This window comes from Chiloscyllium plagiosum, chromosome 11 (assembly GCF_004010195.1).
Source record: "Chiloscyllium plagiosum isolate BGI_BamShark_2017 chromosome 11, ASM401019v2, whole genome shotgun sequence".
In the NCBI taxonomy this organism is placed as follows: Eukaryota; Metazoa; Chordata; class Chondrichthyes; order Orectolobiformes; family Hemiscylliidae; genus Chiloscyllium; species Chiloscyllium plagiosum.
The window spans coordinates 76,911,292-76,935,680 of NC_057720.1; the positions used below are offsets into that span (position 1 = coordinate 76,911,292).

The window sequence follows — 24,389 nt, forward strand, 5'->3', positions numbered from 1 at the left end:
GGCCATCTGGGTTGTTCGGTATTGGAATTGGTCCTCCTGGGAGCAGATGCGGCAGAGCCGAAGGAATTGGGAACATGGGATGGCATTTTTACAGGGGGCAGGGTGGGAGGAGGTGTAATCTAGGTAGCTGTGGGAATCAGTAGGTTTATAGTAAATGTCCGTGTTGAGTCGGTCGCCCGAGATAGAAATGGAGAGGTCTAGGAAGGGGAGAGAGGAGTCTGAGACGATCCAGGTAAATTTGCGGTCGATGTGGAAGGTGTTAGTAAAGTGGATGAACTGTTCATGTCGGTGTGGAAGGTGTTAGTAAAGTGGATGAACTGTTCGTGTCGGGGTGGAAGGTGTTAGTAAAGTGGATGAACTTACAAATAGAAAACAATTAAACAAATGAGTTTTAGCATTTGTATTTGATTATACTGTTGAAATACTCCACCCAACTTCAGTTATGTCCCATCTTCCACCATATTCTCCCATTCATGTGCTTTCTTAATAACTCTCATTTCCAATCCCAAGGTAGAGACCTCAGTCCAACTGCAGTTTGGACCAGCTAGACAGAAGAATTGAAGCTGGAACCTACGGCTAAGTGGATGGAGTTATTACGTGGGGAAAGGCTGTAATGTTCCTTCCAGCGTGCATGATGGTACCAATTCAAAACTTACCTGCAGGAGACTAACCACCACACACAAGAATTGGTACATGTGGCTGCACAACAGAGTAAAGGAAGTTCAAAGTGCAACAAATGATGCACAGTGTCGGGAAATTAGAAGGAATAGTGTTGTCAAGTATTTTTTAGATTGTCAGTAAATACTTGGCAAATTAATGGTGCAGCGATTCTGGATAAATTTCAAATGTAGCCTGCTATGTCACCTTTGAAATGAACCTTGAAATGAAAGAAAAGAGGTGTGGTGTTTACTTTAGAAAAGAGGGGTCTTGGAGGAATCTAGAATCATAAAAATATGAAAGCAGTAGAGTCAGTTCATAGGATATTTGAACAAAATAGGTCAAAGGGTAGTGGGCATGTAAGTTAGAAATATATAGGACGAGGTTAGCCTCTGAAAATGGTATTTCATAGAGAATAAACCTTCAAAAGAAGTTGTTGGATTATAGAGTTATAGAGATATACAGCACAGAAACAGACCCTTTGGTGCAAATTTTCCATGCCTACCAGTTATCCTAAATAAATCTAGTCCCATTTGCCAGCATTTGGCCATATCATTTTAAACTCTTCCTATTCATATACCCATTCAGATGCTTTTTAAATGTTGTAATTGTACTAACCTCCACCACTTCCACTGGCAGCTCATTCCATACATGTACCACACTTTGCATGAAAAGTTGCCCCTTAGGTCCCTTTTAAATCTTTCCCCACTCACCTTAAACCTATACCCTCTAGTTTTGGACTCCCCAATACTGAGGAAAATACCTTGTCCATTTACCCTATTCATGCCCCTCATGATTTTATAAACCTCTATAAGGTCACCCCTCAGCCTTTGACACTCCAGGGAAAATAGTCTCAGTCTATTAAGACTCCCCCTATAATTCAAACCCTCCAACCTTGGCAACATACTTGTAATTTTTTCTGAATCCTTTCAAGTTTCACAACGTCCTTCCTATAGCAGGGATGCATGCAGTATTCCAACAGTGAACTAAGCAGAACCTCCTCCTCTGTAATATGGCATTTTTCAAGATTTTGGTATTTATTTCCCCAAGTTCTCTATCTTCCATATCCGTCTCCACAGTAAACACTAATGCAAAATACACATTTTGTATCTCACTCATCATTTTTGGTTCCACACATAGGTGGCCTTGCTAATCTTTAAGGGTTATAGTTTAGTAATCTCACAGTACTGCCTGGTAATACTAAATTAGTTTAGGAGAGTTAGGGCATACCTTGGTGACACTACCTAAATTTGGCAGGGCCAAAGTGCTGTCAGTGATATTTCAGTTTGGCAAAGTCGGGGCGTCCCCTGCTAACAGTCACTTTAGTGATTTCACAGCGCTCTGCCATGTATAAGTCATCAGAATGGATCTAAATTATGAGTGGTTCTGGGGACTGAATTTCTAAAGTCTTCTGGTGTTCATATTTGGTGTTCCAGGGGAATTTCCAAGAGTTTTTTGTCCTTCTTGAATTGACATTGCTGGTGGTGGTGATGTCCAGAATTTACTCGTATTTAGATGGAACAGGTTTGTTGAGACTGGTTGATCAATTCCTGCCTGATTCTGTATAAATGTAATGAGTACTTGAACTAATTGCCACATGCACAGAAAGCAATGTAGATTTCAAGGCTGCAAATTCTTGATAGAGTCATAGGCTCCCAACAGTCTGCAATCAGTCATTCAGCTCATTGAGTCCACACTGACACTATTCATTTCCGTCTCAAGTGAGAATAGTTGTTCTGCAGCCACTTCTGTGGTATAACATAAAGATGTCAGCAACCAAAAACAACGTGTAACTGTTGTGTTGCCTTTCTGGTTAGTGGAAAGAGTGATAGTATTTTTAAGAAAAAACAGTGATTAGGAAAGCTAATGCCATATTACAGTTGATTGTGAGGCAATTGAATACAAGAATAGAGAAGTTATGCTTCAGTTATAAAGGGTAGTGGTGAGACCACATGTGGAATACTGTGTACAGTATTGGTCACTATACTTATGGAAAGATATCAATGCATTGAAAGCAATTCAAAGAAGGTTTACTAGACTATTATCTGGAATGGGCAAAAGTGAGGACTGCAGATGCTGGAGACGAGAAATTAGATCTCTATTCCTGATGAAGGGCTTTTGCCCGAAACATTGATTTTCCTGCTCCTCGGATGCTGCCTGACCTGCTGTGTTTTTCCAGCACCACTCTGATCTAAACTATTATCTGGAATGAACAGATTGCCTTGTGAAGAAAGGCTGGACAAGCTGGGTTTGTATTCTTTGGTGTTCGGAAGAATCAGAGGTGACAACTGAAACATATAAGATAGACTTTACAAGGTGGATATTCAAAAAGTGTTTACACTTGTGGGAGAATCTAGCATTACGGGTAGTAGGTTAAAAATAAGGGGGCAAGCATTTCAAACAGGGATGAGGAAATAGTTTTTCTCTGAGGATTAAGAGGCTTTGGAATTCCCTTCCTCAAAAGGCAATGGATGTGAAATCTTTAAATATTTTAAGGCAGGAGTAGTTAGATTCTTGATTACCAAGGGGATGAAGGATTATCGGGGATATGCAGGAATGTAGAGCTGAGATTAAAATGAGATCAGCCATGATCTTATTGAATGGTACAGCAGCCTCAAAAGGCCGAGTGGTCTACTGTTGTTCCTTGTTCACTTGTTAGAAAGTATGTACTTTCTAATGAAAGATTTCCAAAATGTAACTCTTTGAAAAGATTCTGCACCGACCTGCTGACCATGTCTACCACTTTCTCTTTTTATTTCAGATTTTCGGCACCTGTAATTTTTTTTTCCTTTTGATAATAGGTCCTCTCTTCAAAAAAGGGGTCCCAACAATAAAGATCAATTAAGAAGTGATAACCCACTTGCAAACCAATCAGCACTCTCTTTCAAGCAGTGTATCTTGTTGCTCCTTCATACTCTTGTGATTGATCAGTTGAGCGCAAGGCCAAAAGCTTTAACAAAGTGTGGTTAACAAAACACTATTTAAGAAAGCTAATTATTGTAATTTTCTGCGGAAACAAACGTTGATTGGGAGAGAGAATGGCATCACTCATCAGAGCTGACTTTGAAACTTCCTCCCTCTCACCTGCAGGGACAGTAACAGGAACCTCATCGAGAGCCGTGCGCGTTGACGTCACTAGAGCGCTGCGGTGTTGACCCAGCGGGCTGACGTTCTACTTCCGATCAGTGTTGGAGCGATGGGGGTGGGGGATGGGCTTTGACGTCATACACCGTCCCTTTCTGGGATCGTCGACTGCAGGGCGCGCTGACTTATACTTCCGGCTAGCGTGGGTGGGAGTTGAGGGGGGGCGAAAACGGGTTGCACAATGACGTCAGAGCGTGTTGACGTTTAGTCCCGACCAGCGTGCGTGGGTTGGGATGGGGGCGCGGCGCATCGACGTCATACGCCGTTGCCCCCCCACCCCCAACCAAGGCCTGGGCAGACGGACGCAGAGCGAGCTGACGTAAACGCGCTGTCCTCTGGCGGACGTCTCTCTTTGCGAGTCGCAGTAGCGTCTGATTGGTTGGCTGGAGGAAGAGGAGGTCGCAGCCGCCGACTGAGTGACAGCTTCTTGATCGCGAAGTCCGGCCCTTCTGAACACCGGCCCGAGCCACATCCGGCTTCTTCGCCGACACATTTTCTTCAAGCAGCGCTCTGCTGTTCGACGGAGAGAAACCCAGCAAAGCGGGACGATCCAGGGGCACGCCGAGTGGTAAGTGGGCAAGTGTACTGGGGGGGTCGGGCCTCGGGCCTGACAAGCCGGCTCTTTAACGGCGATCTCTCCCCCCCCCCATCCCCTCCCCCCCCCCCCCTTTCCTTGTTTTACCCTAATGTCTACCCTGGGTAACTCTGTGAGCCCGGGGCTGCCCTTTCCCTGGCGGTGACGGGGAGCGGGGAGTATGACAGAAGGCCCGGAGGTTGCCGCACTGCAGCTTTGCCTTGTCTGTAAGGCCTCTCCATCCGAGCCGATCCCTCCCGACTCCGCGCCGAGGCCTTGCTTCGCCTTCCGCCGGGGATCCTTGTGCCTTTGTTCCCCAGCCCCTGTGTTTTCTCTCTGTTGCGCGTCCGTTTTCAGCCTCCCGCAAGGGGGGGGAAAAAAGCCATCTGGCTGGTGAATCCGAAAGGGCATTTCAGGTTACATCATCTGTGTGTGGGGGTTGGGGGTTTGGGGGGGGGGGGGGGGGGGAGAAAAGCGAGGAAAGGAGGGAGAAGGATTTCCTTCCTTTTCTTTTCTATCTGGTTCCTTCTCCTCCCTACCTTTCTCCCTCTCCTCTCTCTCTCTCTCTCTCTCCATTCCGCTCCCCCCCCCAATCCGCAAGACTGCAGCAATGCAGCAGAGTTTGGGATTGATTTTTTAGCAGTGAGTTTTATAATCCATATCTGGACGAAAGGCTTGGGTTTCGACTTCGCGAGCCGCTCAGTTTTTATTTTAACGTTCCCGTCGTTTTGAGGATGCCTTTGTTCCCCCCCTCCCCCGAGGGGAGGTATAATTACGGAAGAGGAAGCGCGATTATGTTGGGCCTTCTCCAGAAGGGTGCAGCGTGCAAATATGGTTGTTAAGTTTGGTGAGCGTTGGATGAGCAAGATGTGCTGTACAACTGCATGAGTAAGCGGATATAACTTCCTTTTCAAAAAAAAAACCCCAACAAAACCGGGGCAAAGCACAGTCAGTATTTATATCCAGTTTTACACCAGTGGTTGCTATTAATTGTTCCAGTGACCACCGTTTTAAAATATTCCGTAACATGATTGTGCCGTACTTCGCAATATTCTCCGAATCAGAAGTGCAAAAGCATGCTTGTGTAAATATTTTAGATTATGGGCTTTTGTTTTCAACACAAAATATTTTTAAACTTTCGGTGCTTTGACAGCCCTGAAACAATATCTTAGCTTCAGAACTTTAGTTTCCATTGCTTCATATATTTTTGTCACCACAATGGATGTGATTTCTTATCCCTTTTTCAAGAAAAGTTCAACCTCTAGTCAAACGTCTGTATCTATATATTGTAAAAATAAAGGTTGGTATAAATAAAAATCCTGGAATAGCCCAGGATTTCCTTCTGATTGCTGTTCGGTTACTATTGCTGAAAATTATGTAAATAAGCATCGGATGAGTACAGAATCTCACACCATTATGATGTTTTCCTGGTTGAGTGGCTTCGCTGTCTAGGGGCACAATAGCTATTCATTGCATGAAGTCTTTTTAAAGGTTCGGTTATCAACAGTAATTCCATTTTTTCTGGTCCTTGCCAAGCAGTGTTTAATATTCACTATTGAGAATTTAATTTCTCCTTTTAATATCGTTGTTCCGGTATCTGTGTCTTAACAATTACCCCTGAAGAAATTCATAACCTCTGCTGCTTTCTTCTTGAACAAATTTTGAGTGACAGACCCTTGTGCTGACTGAACAAATATTATAATTTTAAACACTTAGAACATAAGCTGATGCTGAAGGATACCATTTGGCCCATTGTACCTGGACGGTTATTTGCAAGAATTACAGCTCTGCAAACACTTTTTCCTTTTCGAGACTTTATTTGATTCCCTTTTAAAAGGCAATGTAACTTAGGTTAGATCTCCTGTAAACACAGTTTTTTAGTTTCTTTAGGTTCTTGGGTTACAGTCAATCCCAACATCCCAAAAAACCATAACCGAGCCAACGTATTCATTGTCATTTTCTTGCATTTGATATCGAATGTACAAATTCAAAATCTGTTTAATTTCTATACGCAAATTTCTTTTAAAGATCACATATACCTAGTGATAATCTCTTTTACTCACTTTATTTTCCCAATTAGAAAAATATCCATTTACTTTAACCTTGGCCCAAAGCTATCTCTCAATCAATGCTAATGCTTCACCTTTGATACCCTGGCATGATTCTTAGCAGTCACTTTCTTCTGTGGTGCTTTTGGATGACCACGTACCATACCAACTGTACTTATTTTGACTCTAGGAGTCAGTGTATGCTATCCAGTCTGTAAAGTCTTTTCAACCATTTAATTTGACCATGATGATCTGTACCTGTTACTTGTAAGCCATTGTTCCACATCTATGATACTCTTGCCTTACAAAATTTTATTACTTATTGTCTAAAATTGCAATTCATGCATGGTCCATAACTTTAAGGAGAGTGTTCCAGAATTCCACCAATCTTTTCCAAAGAATGATCTAGCATAGAAGGAAGCATTTGGTTCATTGTGTCCCTTTTTATGGTGCTGCTCTAGTTTTGAGGATATTGGAATATTATGCTTAATAACTTAATAATTGTGTTCATAAAGCACCTATAACACTTCAAAGGATTTCAAAAGGTGCTTTGTGAACACAGTTTAAAATTTTGGATCCCCAAGATGCCAGATTTGGTGGAGCACAGATTTTTAAAGACTTGTAGGACTGGAGTAGATCATAGACATAGAGATAATGAGCCCATGAGCAGATTCAAAAGCAATAATGAGAATTTTATCAGATTTGAGATGACTAATTTGTGAACTGGGGAAATAGAATTTGGTACAAGTTAATATGAACCCAGCTTATCCAATACTCTGCTTCGCTTATGTAGGCTGGAAGGTGATGGTCATCTCAGACAGTTTTGGAATAGATAATTAGGGTTGCGAATGAAGGTTTCCATAACAGGAGAGCTGCAGCAGAAACAGAAATTGGTAGTCTCACTGAAGTGAAAGGCGCTTCCTGCAGCTAGAAGCTCAACTCAGTTATGATTAGTTGGCCTGGGAGAGGTTTGTGATGGCATTTAAAACAATGATGTTAATCCTGAAGGTTTTGGATAGAACCTCTGTTCTCCCGACAAACAAAATGAAAAGTAAGAGTCAGGTAAGGTGCTGGCGAGATGACATCGTATTCCACACTTCGGCTGGTTTTGCATTGCAAGTGATAAACGCAGAAGTTGCAACAGCCAGAAATAGTTCCTTGGGGATCTTCAGTAGCAGTGAAAATTTAGGAGTTTCTGTCGTTGTGGATTGAAGAGGTAAGATTGTGAGCATGCCTATACAGTTCAATCTGTGTTCAAGATTGTGAGAAATTTCAGAAGTCGTAGTTTTCTAAGGTCATGGTCTGAAACCTGTGTGTGGAATGATATAATAACATTTTGGGGGAAGGGGACCCCATTTTCAGAGTCATAAAGATGTACAGCATGGAAACAGACCCTTCGGTCCAGCTCATCCATGCCGACCAGTTAACCCAATCTAGTTCCACCTGTCAGCACCTGGCCCATATCCGTTCAAACCCTTCCTATTCATATACCCATCCAGAAGCCTTTTCAAATGTTGCAATTGTATTAGCTTTCACCACTTCCTTTGGCAGCTCATTCTGTACATGTACCACCCTCTGAGTGAAAAAGTTGCCTCTTAGGTCTCTTTTATATCTTTCCCCTCTCACCCTAAATCTATGCCCTCTAGTTCTGGACTCCCCCACCCCAGGGAAAAGACTTTGTCTATTTACCCTATCCATGCCCCTCGTGATTTTATAAACCTCTATAAGGTCATCCCTCAACCTCTGACGCTCCAGGGAAAACAGCCCTGGCCCAACTCTGGCAACATCCTTGTAAATCTTTTCTGAGCCCTTTCAAGTTTCACAACATCTTTCCGATAGGAAGAAGACCAGAATTGCATGTGATATTCCAACGGTGGTCTAACCAATGTCCGGTACAGCCGCAACATGACCTCCCAATTCCTGTACTCAATACTCTGACCAATAAAGGAAAGCATAACAAATGCTGCCTTCACTATCCTATCGACCTGTGACTCCACTTTCAAGGAGCTTTGGACCTGCATTCCAAGGTCTCTTTGTTCAGCAACACTCTCTCGAGGACCTTACCATTAAGTGTATAAGTCCTGCTAAGATTTGCTTTCCTAAAATGCAGCACCTCACATTTATCTAAATAAAACTCCATCAGCCACTTCTCAGCCCATTGGCCCAGGGCAACAAAACATTCAAAGAACTTAAAAGGGAGGTTGTGGATATGGTGATTAGTTCACAGTGAGAGAGGGATCAAGCTATTTTTTTTTGTTAGGAGAGGTCTCAGTGGAATTGCAGGGGTGAGAGGCAGCATTTAAGAAGAGAACACACAAACATTTAATTAAGGGCAGGAGGGAAAGCTGCATGATCAGTTTAATGAGAATAGATTGAAAGAGCAAGAACCTAGATAATAATGTGAGCTCAGAGCTCAGACAGGTAGAACAGAATTTAGAGATATGCATGAAGTTAGGGATCATGCAAATAAAGTTTAAAAATCACACACACCAGGTTACAATCCAACAGGTTTAATTGGAAGCACACTGGCTTTTGGAGTACCACAACCACCTGATGAAGGAGCAGCACTCCGAAAGCTAGTGCGTCCAATTAAACCTGTTGGACCATAACCTGGTGTTGTGTGATTTTTAACTTTGTGCACCCCAGTCCATCACCGGCGTCTCCAAATCATGCAAATAAAGGTTCTTTTTGCATTCCACTTTATTCATGAGAATAAACAATAGCAGGGCCCAATGGTGTTCCATGTAGTCCAGCCAAACCTGACGGTGAGAGTCGGCCATTGGTGACTGTGGACTTGAAGTTGATATTCCTTCGGCCTGTGGGAACTAGGAATGAGAATATGTGGGAAATGACTATAGTGAGGGTATGAAGCCTGATTGAGTAGATCAGTAGCTGCAGCAATGTTCTAATGAATACTGTGCTGCAGGTGGTGAGGGAGGTAAAAACAATGCAGCTGGAAATTGAAAAGAAAACAATTTTAAGTCGCCCATTTGAGGGATTTTAACAGAGCGGCATTGGGATGAAGAACGGGAAGAGGGTAAAAAGAAATCATTCTGTCTGAGTTTGATATTGACGGACATGTAATTACAGCATGAAAAGGGTGGCATGTAAAAATGTCTGAAATTATATGGAGGGAGAGATCTTGAGATGGGCATTGAAGTCAGGAGAGAGGACGATGAATTTAAACTGCCACAGGATGGCCCCAAATGCGCTATATAAATGCCAGGTGTCTGTCTTTTTTTGCTCGGCCCCCCACCCCCCCGTTCTCTGCCCATCCTCTGGTGCCCTCCTCCTCTGGTGGCACGCCCTCTGTTCTGCCCTCCTCTGGCACACCAACCCCTCCCCAGCCCTCTTCTGGCACCCCCACTATCTAGTTTCATATGTGTATTTGACCCATGTCTGGCCAGGTACCAACTACTATAAGTCTAAGTGATGAGGTGATAGATAAGAATGTCTCTCAAAATTATTTATCTCTATCTGTTCACATCATGTACCCAATTCATATGGCGGGCCACCCCCTCTGCCCTTCTCTGGCACCCGCCCTCCTCTAGCGCTCACCTCCTCCTCTGGCACCCCAACCCATTGTCTGGTGCCCCCCACCTTTCTCCTCGTCTGGTGGCTCCTCCTCACCCCCCCCCCTCCCCCAACCTTCCTCTGCCGCCTTCCTAACCTGCAATCTCTGCGGCCTGATCTCTCCCCCCCCCCCAGTCTGCCCTCTCACCTGAATGTTCTGCCTCATTAATTATCTTTTGCACCTACTTGAATGTAGTTTTTTTTTTGTTGTACATTTTGACTTTGTTCAACTCAACTGTAAGAATCATTTTGGAATCTGACACCTCTTGCCCCTTACTTTTTTTATCCTTGCTCTGTTTCTCCATTCTCCCTATCTAGTTTCATATGTGTATTTGACCCATGTCTGGCCAGGTACCAAGTACTATAAGTCTAAGTGATGAGGTGATAGATAAGAATGTCTCTCAAAATTATTTATCTCTATCTGTTCACATCATGTACCCAATGCACTGCACCATGTGACAATTTTCAACAATTGGGACTCCAGAACTTGAACCAATAGCTCTGTTTTTCCCTCTAACTCACAGTACGTGCTGTGTTAATATAGTATGTGTTAATATCTACAGGAAAATTAAGTTACTTTGTAAAAATCCAGGTGATGAAGCATAGAACTTAAACCCATCCTTAGTGCTTTTTTTATCATTTATTTGTGGATAAACATTTCTACAGCCGTAGACTGTGCAACCCAATCATCATAGTTTTGTCTCTTCCTTTTTGTAAAAGTAGTTAGTTCTCACAAACTGAAAGCAATTAAAAATGCCTTCCTTTAGCTGTATTCCCAAAACTTGAGTTTTCACATCAGCTATATGTTACACATCAGCCGTCACTTAATTCAAGCATGACATCTAAGTCACTAGATGATCTGTGGTTCTAGGAAATGACTTATATTAATTATAGAACAGGTTTTATAAAATTATATACAGTATGAGGTTCTTTCCATAAATTGTATTTTTACAAACATCGCCTGCGTATTTCTAATTAGAATGTTGCCAATCCCACAGCCCAACAGTAATTCTCATTTTATCAGCATGATAAAAACACAACTCTTATTTTATTTAATTTGAAAAGGTTAGACAATGTTAAGTAATTTGACCAGAAAAAGTTCTATTCTGCAAATTAGAAAGTTCATGTATGTATTTATCGAAGTTCACTTCAGATAAGTATAAAATATTTTCCTGCTGCGTTTTTAAATGTAATAAAAATCTCAAAGGTATTTGTAGTGCGCAATGAAACATTGTTGTTAAAATCATTTCATTTATCTAAACAACTTTGTGAAGTTCCATTAAATTAGAACTATTTGAAATATAAGAACCAGGAGTAGGCAATCTAGTCCTTTGCACCTACTCTGCCACTCGATAAGGTCATGGCTAGTGGGCTCAGACCCACGTACCCGTGCTCCCACCATATCCCTTAATTTTTTTTGTTAAACAACTACCTTAGCTTTAATTATATAAGCAGAAAGCTCAATAACTTAAAACAGTCTATCATTTTGCAGTTGCTGATGACATGAAACATTAAAATTGTAAGAGTCTACCTTGCAAAGTGCTTTGGATCAACGCACGGGCAAAGAATGAAACAGAATTCTAATTTCAGGATGGTTTTCTGTTAAAGAGGAAATGGGCAAAATTAACTACCATCTAATTCAGCTAGCAATGATGCAAAGGTGTATTTAAATCTTAACCTTTTGGTTTCAAATCCTAGTCTGGGATCAGTGACCTTTTTGTAGCCTAAATAATCTTTCTAAGCATGTCTCTCAAAGTTTTCATTTTAATACAAAAATTTGGCATTTCCAAACCATGTACAGGATGATTGGCAAGTTACACTCTTCAATTTATGTATCAATAGAAAAGTTAAAATAATAATCTGTTTTGTCCTTTTAATATAATTGTCAGTAAAGTTATCTTTTAAAAGAATAATTTTTTTCATTATTTGTTCTTGTATTTACAAAAGCCTATCATTCAGTCAGAATAATTTATGATCATATCATTGAAATCCAATGATTACCATTATGTTACCTGTCCTCAAACTAAAAGCATTATCAATACCGTGCTCTGGCAATAGTGCTGAAACAAGTTCATTTTTTAAAAAAAATTCATTAAAATAATTTGCGACCACAGCATAGAGCATCAGGATTCACATTTTATCAGCATGATTAAAACTCAATTCTTATTTGTTTAATCTTTTCAACTTAAATAAGTATTAAGTAATTTAACTAGAAAAAGTTGAACTGCAAATGACTTGCTGAAGAGTCCCAGGTTGCAGACCCATGTCCTAATCATTTAAATGATGCTCTAACCCTTCTTCATTGTAGATATGCTAAGATATTCTGAAATGGAATTAAATTTCTTCTTTTAATATAAGTTTGTTTAACATATGGTGTTGCACTTCAAATGCTGGAAAGCCTTTTTGTAAGAAACTTTACAATATATTTTCATTACCACATTTAAAATTGAAACCTGATATCTATTTCAACTGTTTTTGCTAAACTCTTTTTGTGTCATTTGAACAAGGGTGGTACTCTTGAAACCCCTGAAGCTCGAGTGTTTTGATTGATATTTCAGCGGATTAAGGGGAACTGATGGGTAGAAAGTAACTTCAGTGGTGGCCCCCCAGTGCTTAACTCCACAAAATCCAAAAAATTAAGAGTAGAGCCTTTTCAGAAAGACGTCAAATACCACTACATGAACAGGTGCTGAAAGTTTAATATTGTGTTCTGTAAATGGCAATTGATGCTGATCAGTTATTAATTTTTTTAAAAAGCTCATGAATTTGTATTACCCAAAGAAATTAAGAAGATGGTTCAAGAGTGGGTATATGGAGTTAGGTCATACATCAGCCATAACTTCATGCGAGGGCAAAACAAATCTGAGGGGTTAAATGTTCTGCTCCTATTCATAACTGAATAGGTACATCAAGGGAGAAAAATAAATCATATTTAAAAACAAACTAAATTGTCACAACATTAACCTTGAAGTACTGACAGATGACAGAGGTTGTTAGTTGGCCATAGAACCCAAATTAATATGCATGTCTTTCAGTGGACTGTTGTATCATGAATGTTGCTATGCAAGTTTGTTTCGAGAACATGAATAATTTGTAAGGAGGTGGACTGCAATATCTTCCATCAGGTGTTGTTATCTTTTTTTCAGCAGACTTAATGTCTTTTGTCATTAGTAACTAAAAGATTCTGAAGCAGAGCTAGATTATTTTGTCACAAGCAAAATACTGTCAGCAGTAACTGGGTGCATTACTAAAGATATAATCCTTTTCAAGCAAGACCAAGCTGTTTTGATTCCGATATTCTGAATGATAATTCCTTGCTGGCTGGCTTATTTTTACTGGGTAAATTGTTACCTGGACATATGTGGCTTCACTGGACTGGTTATGGACTTTAGCCACATAGAAAACAAATATAACTGGATCATAGGAATGCAAGTAGCCAAGCTTTGGAATAGCTTGTATTGGTGGGTCTGAATATAGATATGGTATGGGAAAAAAACACTCTAATTGTCATTTACAGATTGTGATTAAGACTTGCGACCTTGAGCGAGAGACAGAAAAGAAATACTTTTCTAGTAGATTACAGGTAATTATCAAATATCACGTAAGTTTTATTTCAGCTATATATCAAGGTATTTTCTCAACATGCAGATGTACAAAATGTTTGGATACATTAAATATTACCATTGATTATGATCATCTAAATTAGGAGCAGAAATAGACCTTCCCCCTTTATGCAGAGCTGCATATAAGCTAGATTTTCCTTATTTAGATCGTAAGCAGCTGCATCACACCCATTGTCAAAATACTGTAAAAAATATTGGCCAGATTTTATGGACACTGGGAAAACTAAGATGCTTGCAACTGACTTCCAAATCGTCTGCAAAATGCTCTAAATACTGGGCTGTCTATTTCATTTTTTCTGAAATTAAAAGTTAAAGTTAAATTGAATTCGTTGTCAGATCAAGAAGATTTTCAGACAAGATTATAAGATACTACCATACATGTTTTTCATAACATATTGAGCTTTTCTGTTTTCAGCCTAAAATCGGCATTACAAAAATGTTCTCAGACAACAGAGGCTACTCAGTTGTACTTATGACTTACATCATAAAAACCTAGTTACACCTCATTAACAGGATGTGCCTCTTTAAGGACCTCAAATTGATTACATCCTTCAAAGGCTACATAAGAAATGGGAAGCAAAGGGAGGCCATTCATTGCACCAAACTTGCTTTGCTATTCAGTAAGATCATAGCTATGTGGACTGGCTGAGCTTCACTTTCCTTCCTGCCCCATTTCACCCTTAACTCTTTGGTGATCAACAAATAATCTTGCTCAATCTCGAATTTGCTCAATTACCTAGCCTTACTACTCCTAACAATCTTTTGAGAAGAAGTTCTTCCTTACCTCCATCTTGAATAGGAGACTTCTGAATTTAAAGTGTTCTCCCCCCGCCCCCCAGTTAGTTTTAGATTCTTCCAAAGAAAGTACAGTCAAGCCCCCTCATAATAAGCTCATCTTTGACTCTTCTAAACTCCAGTGAGCGTAAGCCCACCTGTTCAACCTTTTCTCATCGTATGGTGCATTCATTCCAAGAATCAAGCCTTGGTGAATCTTCTCTGAACTTCTATTGGTTAATTTATTCCTCCTTAAGATCAAAAGTGCAAAGTACTCCAGAAACAATGTCAAAAATGCCCTCTACAATTATATTTAATTTTCCCAACTGTTTTGCAATAAAGGTCAATTTCTGATTTGCTTTCCTGATTATTCTGTCAGCATGCTAAACTTTAGTGACCCATGTGCAAGAGCACTTAGATTCTCTATTACAGCTTTCTGTATTCTCACCATTTAAAAAATCTGCAATTTAAACATATTTCAACAATTTTTGAAGCTGTTAAATTCTCATACTCTCTTCAGGTTCTTTGTAATTGTGTTAACTTGCTATCCTGTCAATGTGAAACTGGATGCGGGGGAAATCTCAACTCCGTCTCTTGGTTACTTTTTGATATACATGACATTTTAACATAGGCTAATTTGCTTCAGTCACTTCTGGTCCTGATGCTTATTTTGGATTAAGCACATGTATGTAGTTTGAAGCTATTATTAAGTATTTCTTCTGACAAATCATTTAGAGTCATGGAGATATACAGTACGGAAACAGACCCTTCAGTCCAACTCATCCATGGTGCCCAGATATCCTAACCGAATCTAGTCCCATTTGCCAGCACTTGGCCCATATCCCCCTTAAACCCTTGCTATTCATATACCCATCCAGATGCCTTTTAAATGCTGCAATTGTACCAGCCTCCTCCACTTTGGCAGCTCATTCCATATATGCGCCACACTCTGCATGAAATAGTTGCCCTTGGGTCTCTTTTATAACTTGCCCATCTCACACTAAACCTATTTACCCAATTCATGCCCCTCATAATTTTAAAACCTCTAAGGTCACCCCTCAGCCTCCGCTCCAGAGAAAACAGCCCCAGCCTATTCAACCTCTCCCCATAGCTCAAATCCTCCAACCCTGGCAACATCCTTGTAAATCTTTTCTGCACCCTTTCAAGTTTCACAACATCCTTACAATAGGAAGGAGACCAGAATTGCACACAATATTCCCAACCCCATACTCCATACTCTGACTTATTGAGAGAGTTGCATGCCTGTTGTCCACAGCTGATTTTAATTTTTGTTCATAATGTACAAGGGTACCAACAAATGATAATGAAAAGCCTTCTCATTTAACCACCAATGCCCATAAATGAATATGAAACAGAGCAAGAAAGACTTTCAGAAATATGAAACTGCTTGATTAATGGAGAAGGGAGTGTTCCTTGGCTGGTTCCATATGACTTAATTTATTCTGTTGACATTCAAGGTTTTGTACAGTTGTTTTGGGTTCCTCACTCCCCTCATTCCACCCCTAATTGCTCTCCTGACATCCTTCGTTCCAAATGCAACACCTTCCACCCCAAACCCCACCTCACCATCAGCACCAGGAAATCATTCCCTCTAGGCAATGAATCATGCATTTGGCAGTGTCTCAGAACAAGAATCTGCCATGTGTGAACATGCTTGTGTTATCACAGTTGCAGTACTGGAGATGCTGCAGCTGAGCTCATATTTCTACGCTAATCCTTGACTTGAAACTCCCAGTGAAACAGTGGTACTGTTTGGTGAGGACAGAGTTGGATGTGGCTGTGATTCATCCTGTGTTGAGCAACCTGACATGAGTACTAAATTGATGCCACTGAACCAACATTGTTGCAGTATCCCTCAATTATTGTCAAATGTGCTGCGTGTTCTTGACGTAGCAAAACAAGTACAACTTTAAGTCTTAGAAATGCCTTGTTATTGAACTGTATGAATCACCTGTCAAACTTCAGGATTGACTGTTTTTCTCCATGTATCATGTATATGGAAGTATATCTGCATTTGTGTGGTGTTAAAATAAGAGTGAAAAAAGTTTCAATGGAAGTGAAGACTTTAAGTTTGTTCATAATGTATAAGGGGTACCAACAAATGATGAAAAGCCTTCTCATTTAACCATCAGTGCCACAAATGAGTATGAAGCAGAGAAGGAAAGATTTTCAAAAATACAAAACTGCTTGATGAGCGAAGGGAGTATTCCTTGAATCATCTGGCTGGTTCCATGTTGACTGAAATAATCTTTCTAATTTGTAGTTGGTTTGGCAAGTATAATTTCTCCTCTATTCCTGATGAAGGGCTTTTGCCCGAAACGTCGGTTTTCCTGCTCATTTGCTGCCTGACCTGCTGTGCTTTTCCAGCACTACTGTAATCTAGACCCTGGTTTCCAGCATCTGCAGTCCTTGTTTTTAAACAAGTATAATTTCTCATTAAGTGAGAGAAAGGAATTGGCTTATCATTTCTGGCATTGCTTCCTTGCAGGAGGTGGCTGGTTCTGAGGGTGATCCGAGCTGTGCCAAACTAGATGAATTTCCATTGAAATGTCAGAGAGGTCAGGCCAGAGCACAAAGGTAAAGGATGGGAAAACCAAGTATGCAACACTTAACCTGTTTAACACGTACAAGGGGAAATCAATAGAGACTCAGAAAAATTCAGGTGAGTTTATTTTAGCTTGAGTAAGTTATTTCATCATTATGACCATCAATATTGTTGCACCCTTTGCCTTGGCGTTTTCCTGGAATTTTGAGTGGACAGTCGAACTACTTCCTTACCTCCTTGGTGCTGAAGATCTAGATTACATTGTTATTTTTCTCTCTTGCGTGCACACCACATGTACACATCTCACTTTTCTCTTCCAGAAGAGCTGTTTTCTTGGTGCCACACCAGAATTAGAGAGTGTACACATTGTGATGTGAATTCTTAACATTTCTATAATTAGTATATTGTAGCAGTGGCATGATTTTTGTTGTTGTAACATAAAACTGTCCACATAAGTTTGGGGATTGGCCAAGTACCTGAAAACACTGGACCATTATGCTACTTCTATTCTGATACGAATATAAGAAATAAATGTAAGTTGTTGCAAGGCAAGAACTATGTGCACATATTAGCAATTTTGAAAAAAAAGCAACAACCAACATTTTTAAGACCGAGTCCTAGAACTATACGACATGGAAACGAACCTCTTGGTCCAACTCCTTCATGCTGACCAGATTTCTTTAAGTTATCTAGTCCCTCTTGTCAGCATTTGGCCCACATCTCTCTAAAGCCTTCCTGGACGGGTTGGACCGAAGGGTCTGTTTCCATGCTGTACATCTCTATGACTCTATTCATGTACCCATCCAGATGCCTTTTAAATGTTGTAATTGTACAGGCACCACCACTTCCTTTGGCATCTCATTCCATGCACGTGCCATGCTCTGCATGAAAAAGTTTACCCGTAGATCCCTTTTATATCTGTCCCTCTCACCTTAAATCAATGCCCTCTAGTTTTAGACTCCCCCCACCCTGGGGATAGGACTGTAGCTATTTACCTGATCTATGCCCTCATGATTTTATAAGCCACAGTCAACTTTTGAAAGTTCTTGCCTAATACCATCAAAATTGTCCTTCCTCTAATTTAGAACTTTAACTTTTAGATCTGGTCTATCCTTTTACTCCAGACAGTGACGGCAAGTTCTTGATAAAAGATTGCACCCATGTTAACAGTTATTTGTGATGCTGAGAAATTGAGAAGGAAGTCCTGTTACATTAGAAACATGGCTGCAATTGTCAAGGAAATCTGTACTGCAAAATGCAAGTCCTTCATCTTTTGGCTCTTAATATTTAGTTATTGTCCTCAGTTGCAGCACGACATGGATTACAGAGCCTGGGCAAAGTGGCCAGCTCGCGGCGCATACCACCACCTGCAAATCTTCCAAGCCTCAAAGCGGAGAACAAGGGAAATGATCCTAATGTGAATATTATACCAAAGGATGGGTCAGGATGGGTCACCAAATCTGAACAACAAGAGGAAAGGTAGGTCTGCAATAAAGATGTCTTCATAGAATCATATTGCACTCAGTATGCACAGGTTAAAATGAATGTACATCTAATTGCAGCTTGCAAAGTACACTACTTTAGTTAATAAACAAAGTTAATGTTTTTATGTTATGAATATGGTTGTTTGCTGTCAAGAACACTAATTGGTGTAGCATCCGTTGAGGCTAGGACATTGTCATCTCAAGAGGATATATTACAGAGGTCAATTATTTTCTTTCCCTGAGGAAAATGTCTTTCTTTTAAAAAGGTTGAATTTTACAAAGTGTTATGTATTCTTCAAATTCCTGACATTACAGCATTGTCATATGAGAAATTTGAAACTCTTGATTTTATTTAAAGAATTGTTATCTTATTATCTCATTTCCGAGAACTCTGTGGGAAGCTAGAGAAGTAATTGCTGGGCCTCTTGCTGAGATATTTGTATCATCGATAGTCACAGGTGAGGTGCCAGAAGACTGGAGGTTGGCAAACGTGGCGCCACTGTTTAAGAAAGGCGGTAAAGACAAGCCAGGGAACTATAGAGCGGTGAGCCTGACCTTGGTGGTGGGCAAGTTGTTGGAGGGAATCCTGAGGGACAGGATGTACATGTATTTGGAAAGGCAAGGACTGATTAGGGATAGTCAACATGGCTTTGTGTGTGGGAAATCATGTCTCACAAACTTGATTGAATTTTTTGAAGAAGTAACAAAGAAGATTGATGAGGGCAGAGCAGTAGATGTGATCAAAATGGACTTCAGTCAGGCGTTCGACAGGGTTCCCCCTGGGAGACTGATTAGCAAGATTAGATCTCATGGAATACAGGGAGAACTAGCCATTTGGATACAGTACTGGCTCAAAGGTAGAAGACAGAGGGTGGTGGTGGAGGGTTGTTTTTCAGACTGGAGGCCTGTGACCAGTGGAGTGCCACAAGGATCAGTGCTGGGCCCTCTACTTTTTGTCATTTACATAAATGATTTGGATGTGAGCACAAGAGGTACAGTTAGTAAGTTTGCAGATGATACCAAAATTGGCGGCGTAGTGGACAGCGAAGAGGGTTACCTCAGATTACAACAGGATCTGGATCAGATGGGCCAATGGGTTGAGAAGTGGCAGATGGATTCAGATAAATGCAAAGTGCTGCATTTTGGGAAAGCAAATCTTAGCAGGACTTATACACTTAATGGTAAGGTCCTAGGGAGTGTTGCTGAACAAAGAGACCTTGGAGTGCAAGTTCATACTTCCTTGAAAGTGGAGTCACAGGTGGATAGGATAGTGAAGAAGGTGTTTGGTATGCTTTCCTTTATTGGTCAGAGTATTGAGTACAGGAGTTGGGAGGTCATGTTGCAGCTGTATAGGACATTGGTTAGGCCACTGTTGGAATATTGTGTGCAGTTCTGGTCTCCTTCCTATCGGAAGGATGTTGTGAAACTTGAAAAGGTTCAGCAAAGATTTACAAGGATGTTGCCAGGGTTGGAGGATCTGAGCTACAGGGAGAGGCTGAACAGGCTGGGGCTGTTTTCCCTGGAGCGTCGAAGGCTGAGGGGTGACCTTATAAAGGTTTACAAAATTATGAGGGCATAGATAGGATAAATAGACAAAGTCTTTTCCCAGGGGTCGGGGAGTCCATAACTAGAGGGCATAGGTTTAGGGTGAGAGGGGAAAGATATAAAAGGGACCTAAGGAGCAACCTTTTTACGCAGAGGGTGGTACGTGTATGGAATGAACTGCCAGAGGATGTGGTGGAGGCTGGTACACTTGCGACATTTAAGAGGCATTTGGATGGGTATATGAATAGGAAGGGTTTGGGGGGATATGGGCCGGGTGCTAGCAGGTGGGACTAGATTGGGTTGGGATATCTGCTTGGCATGGACCGGTTGGGCCGAAGGGTCTGTTTCCATGCTGTACATCTCTATGACTCTATGATAATTAAATGATTGACAGGTTTTCATTTATGATGGATAGCATTGAAGTTTTCAAACTTCTTGCGCTAAAAGATGGTTTTAAATAAGACAGTTAAGGAAATAGTTATAAGAGTGACCCAAATTAGTATACTTGCTGCTAAATGTCTTGCTTTTGGTAGAAAAGACTGAAACTGTGTGTTCCTGTAAAGGGACTAATAATAGAAATTGTGATTTCAGTAACAGTACTACTGAAGCCCAAGTACAAGAATCCCAGCCACCCAGTTCAGAATCCCCGGCCCCAAGCACCCAGGAGGTACCAACTCCAGTTGTGAAATCCTGGGCCCAGACTAATAACAAGCACACTGGCCAAGGAGATGGTAAGCATCTACAAACTCGAATGAGCCAAGATCTGACTTTGGTCCTCGGAAGCTATATTTGTTGTAATGTATATGGTATTTGAGTAATATTAGGAGATTGATGAATGAGTATTTGTGTTGAACTTTCAAAGTTTGCGTGCTTGGAGAGGGGCAATCTTTTTCTCAAGTCCCATCCAACTAATCGGTCCAGTTTTCGTCAGAATCATTCTTCAGTCAATCACTGGCACGCACAATAACAAGTGGTATCAACTTTTTAAATTTTTTTTCCCTTTTGCATCCCTAACACTACAGTGGAGGATGTCTGATCTTCACTGTCAAATAGGCCATCCTACCTGGATCACTACATTAACCCTCCTTCAGATTATTGCCACTTAAATTTCTCTTAATTTATTTGACGTTGCGAAACAGGTTCCATGTATGAAATGGTGACGGAAGTAGAACCTTAATTGGCCTGTTGCACAAGAATAAAAATGCAAAATTTTCACTTCCTTGAAACCACCCTTGTAAAGTACCCTTATAACTTTTTGTTACCCAAGCACAGGATGTTGAGGAAGTTAAAGTCTGGCACATCTGTGGATAGAGAGTGAGTGAAGATTCCAAGTCTGGTATGACTTCACAACTGAATGATGTTGGAAAGTAGATTCCCTTATGTTTTTGACAGAGGCAGATGAGTAAGAGATCAGGTAGTTTAGAGGCCCACTGTAATGGACAAAGATTTTGTTTATCATGGAGAATGGAAAAATGTAAAAATGGTGTAAATTAAGGTGTGAAAGGGAGAGATTGGTCCTTTCTACGAAGTACAAAGTAAACAAGACACAAACACAACATGGCTGAGAAGAAAAGGATATACAATAAATGGAGAACATGCATATTTGGATAGTTTCTGAGATTGTTCAATTCAGTATTGATACCTGAAGGCTGTAAGAGTGCCTAAGTAGAAAATGAGATATTGTTCCTTGTGCTTGTGTTATACTTCATTGGAACATTGCAACAGGCCAAAGATACAAATGTTTTGGCTTTGTGATCTACCGTTCCACATCATTCTCCTGTTTCTGAAAAGGATGGCATTGATCTTCTACAGATCTTGTCAACTAATTCATGCCGCCTGCAATTTTGGGTTTGATTTTAAACTGATCATTGCTTCAAATTCAGTCTTAACTAATTGAATGCGTATAAAATATGCATGCATGTAATTTAGGTCATATCTGTCTTGCAATCAAAACTGACCAATAAAATTTGCTAATCTTTGTTTCACTCTTTAATAACTATTATAATTCTACTCTTACTTTTGGACCCTCTGCCCTTTTCAACTTGTCTCACTCTAAGTTCTGCTGATACTTACCATGTCTCAGTGCACTCACTTCTGAGTCATAAGGTTTTGAATTCAAGTACCGCTACTGTGATTTGAGTGCAGAAGTCTGAGCTGGTCTAATACTGAGGGAGTTCCATGGTGAATCTACGCCAATAGTTATCTCTTGGATCAATTGCAAAATACATTGCCGGTCATCATGTTGCTATTTATGAGAGCTTACGTGCAAATTGGCTGGAGGATTAACTACTTTACAATAGGGACTACATTTCAAAAGTACTTTCATTGACTGTAAAGCAATCATGATAAGCAGTATACTAATGTAAATAGAAATGTGTTGCTACACAATTCAAGGTTTCTTTTTAAAATCTTGACTCCAGATTTCGCCTTGTTAACAGCATGACGAACACCTTATGACATCCTCAGTGACTGCCATTACACCTAAAGGAGACTGCTCTTTTTTAGTTCCATTCATGCTCTTGCACAGCAAGCTATATCTCCAGCAAAGACTTCTAATTACATTTCTATTATGTGTTCTTCTCTGGAAATTAAGTTTCCATCCTTGGCAGCATGCAAAATAATCAGACCTGCAAATGATGTATTATCAGGTGTATGAAACTTTTCATATACTGTGTTGACAGTGCTTACTTAGTCTGATCAGAATTGTCAGCAATTTAATAGCTGATTCTTTTCTGTCAGACTTGCAATGTTTGTCATTGGAAGAAATTAAAATTACATCATTTCAGGTCCTGATGTTAGTGGAACACTTTTTTGCTCCTGGTTTTACCCACTTCCCTAATTGACCACTTTTACTCATCCAAGCAGTTCATAATCAGTGACCAATTCAGTCTTGAGTGGGAGATACAAACTATATTTTGCTCCCTATCTAGAGTCCATCTGCCACCTAAATCCTGTTGTAGCAGAAATCCTTATTCATATGTTTCTTATCCAATCCTGACTTCCAAAACATCTCAGAAAAACACCAAATTGTACTGGATTTTTCTATTTGTGTGCTCTTCCTCTCGCTCCTCACTTTGTCCTTTGTAACTTCTGCTGCTCCCTGTCTTCCAGTGTTACAGATTGCATTATGTAACCTCTCTGGTCTGCAAATCAATTGTTCAGAAACACCTGCTGTCTGATTTATATTTGAGCAAATGTGGAGCTTGAATATAGTCCAGTACTTGGCAGAAACATGGAAAATATGGTGTTTAGATAAACGTTACTGTAATATTTTAAACACCTTTTTTTTTGTTTCATTGTCAATGTCTGTATCTGTGGTGTGTTCTGGTTCTGTCACGTAGTTAGGCATTCTCATTCCATAATGCGGGGATACTTTGGTCTCAAGCATTCTGGACTGGAAATCTTACAGATTTTACTAATTTACAAATCCTTTGACCTCAGCGCATGACTTCTATTGTCCTTGCCTTCTGAATTTGGAAATCAGCGGAAATAAATGTAGAAATATATGATCAGGGATATTTATTCAGTTACTTTTAATCTGTTTCATTTCAGGAATCCAGTGTTTAAACAGTCACTTCCAGCATGAGTTCCCTAGCCTGCAGGCAGCCGGAGATCAAAAGGAATTGCCAGATGAGGCTGTTGGACCTGGACCTAACTTGCGTCCACCAAGTAGGTGTTCCGTTTAACATTTTTTTTAAGCTACATTACCATTTCTTGAGTCTTTCATTTGCAACTTTCCATCATCTTGGTTTCTTTCAGACAATTGTAGTAGCATTATCTCATGTACTAGATATTAATATGGAGCGGTCATAAATTTTGATAGCTATTGCTATTGGCTGGATATATTAAACTGTTGAAACTTAATTAAATTCTTATTACTAGTATTGGACCAAAATTAAAGAGCAGTGTCATTGTGAGAACAAATAGAAAAATGCCATTGAGGCTCACCAATCTACCTTCACATTGAGCTAGCTCATCAAATCTTTGTGTAACAATATTTACTTGTATTTGATCCATATTCCTTGGTAATGTTGCCTAAGGTTCACTAGGTTGATTCTGGAGTTGAGGGGATTGGTTTACGAGGAGAGACTGTGTAGATTGGGATTATATTCATTGGAATTCAGAAGAATTGGTGGGGGGGAGGGGGAAGCAGGATCTTATAGAAACATATAAAATTATGAAGGGAATAGATAATGTAGAAGTAGAGAGGATGTTTCCAGTGGTGGGTGAAATTAGGACTAGAGGGCATAGCCTCAAGATTAGAGGGAGCCGATTTAGGACTGAATTGAGAAAGAACTTCACCCAGAGAGTTGTTAATCTATGGAATTCATTGCCTATAGTGAAGTAGTTGACGCTACTTCAGTAAACGTTTTAAAGCTAAGGTAGGCATGTTTTTGAATA

The 24,389-nt window shown here is 40.3% G+C and overlaps 1 protein-coding gene across 9 annotated transcripts in view; it reads left to right on the forward strand.

Moving 5' to 3' along the window:
• Positions 1 to 4,205: 4,205 nt before the first annotated feature.
• Positions 4,206 to 24,389, forward strand: part of prrc2c (proline-rich coiled-coil 2C) — an 83,608-nt gene continuing 63,424 nt past the window's right edge. For 5 of the 9 annotated variants that reach the window (XM_043699861.1, XM_043699868.1, XM_043699866.1 and 2 more), the window contains exons 1-6: positions 4,209 to 4,369; positions 13,514 to 13,579; positions 16,903 to 17,076; positions 18,264 to 18,438; positions 20,580 to 20,719; positions 23,541 to 23,657. In XM_043699861.1, the coding sequence (XP_043555796.1) occupies positions 16,962 to 17,076; positions 18,264 to 18,438; positions 20,580 to 20,719; positions 23,541 to 23,657 (547 nt within the window). In that variant the 5' untranslated portion in view covers positions 4,209 to 4,369; positions 13,514 to 13,579; positions 16,903 to 16,961. Of the gene's footprint in view, positions 4,370 to 13,513; positions 13,580 to 16,902; positions 17,077 to 18,263; positions 18,439 to 20,579; positions 20,720 to 23,540; positions 23,658 to 24,389 lie in introns of all 9 variants that reach the window. The other 4 variants (XM_043699864.1, XM_043699865.1, XM_043699867.1 and 1 more) reach the window with 3 other exon arrangements.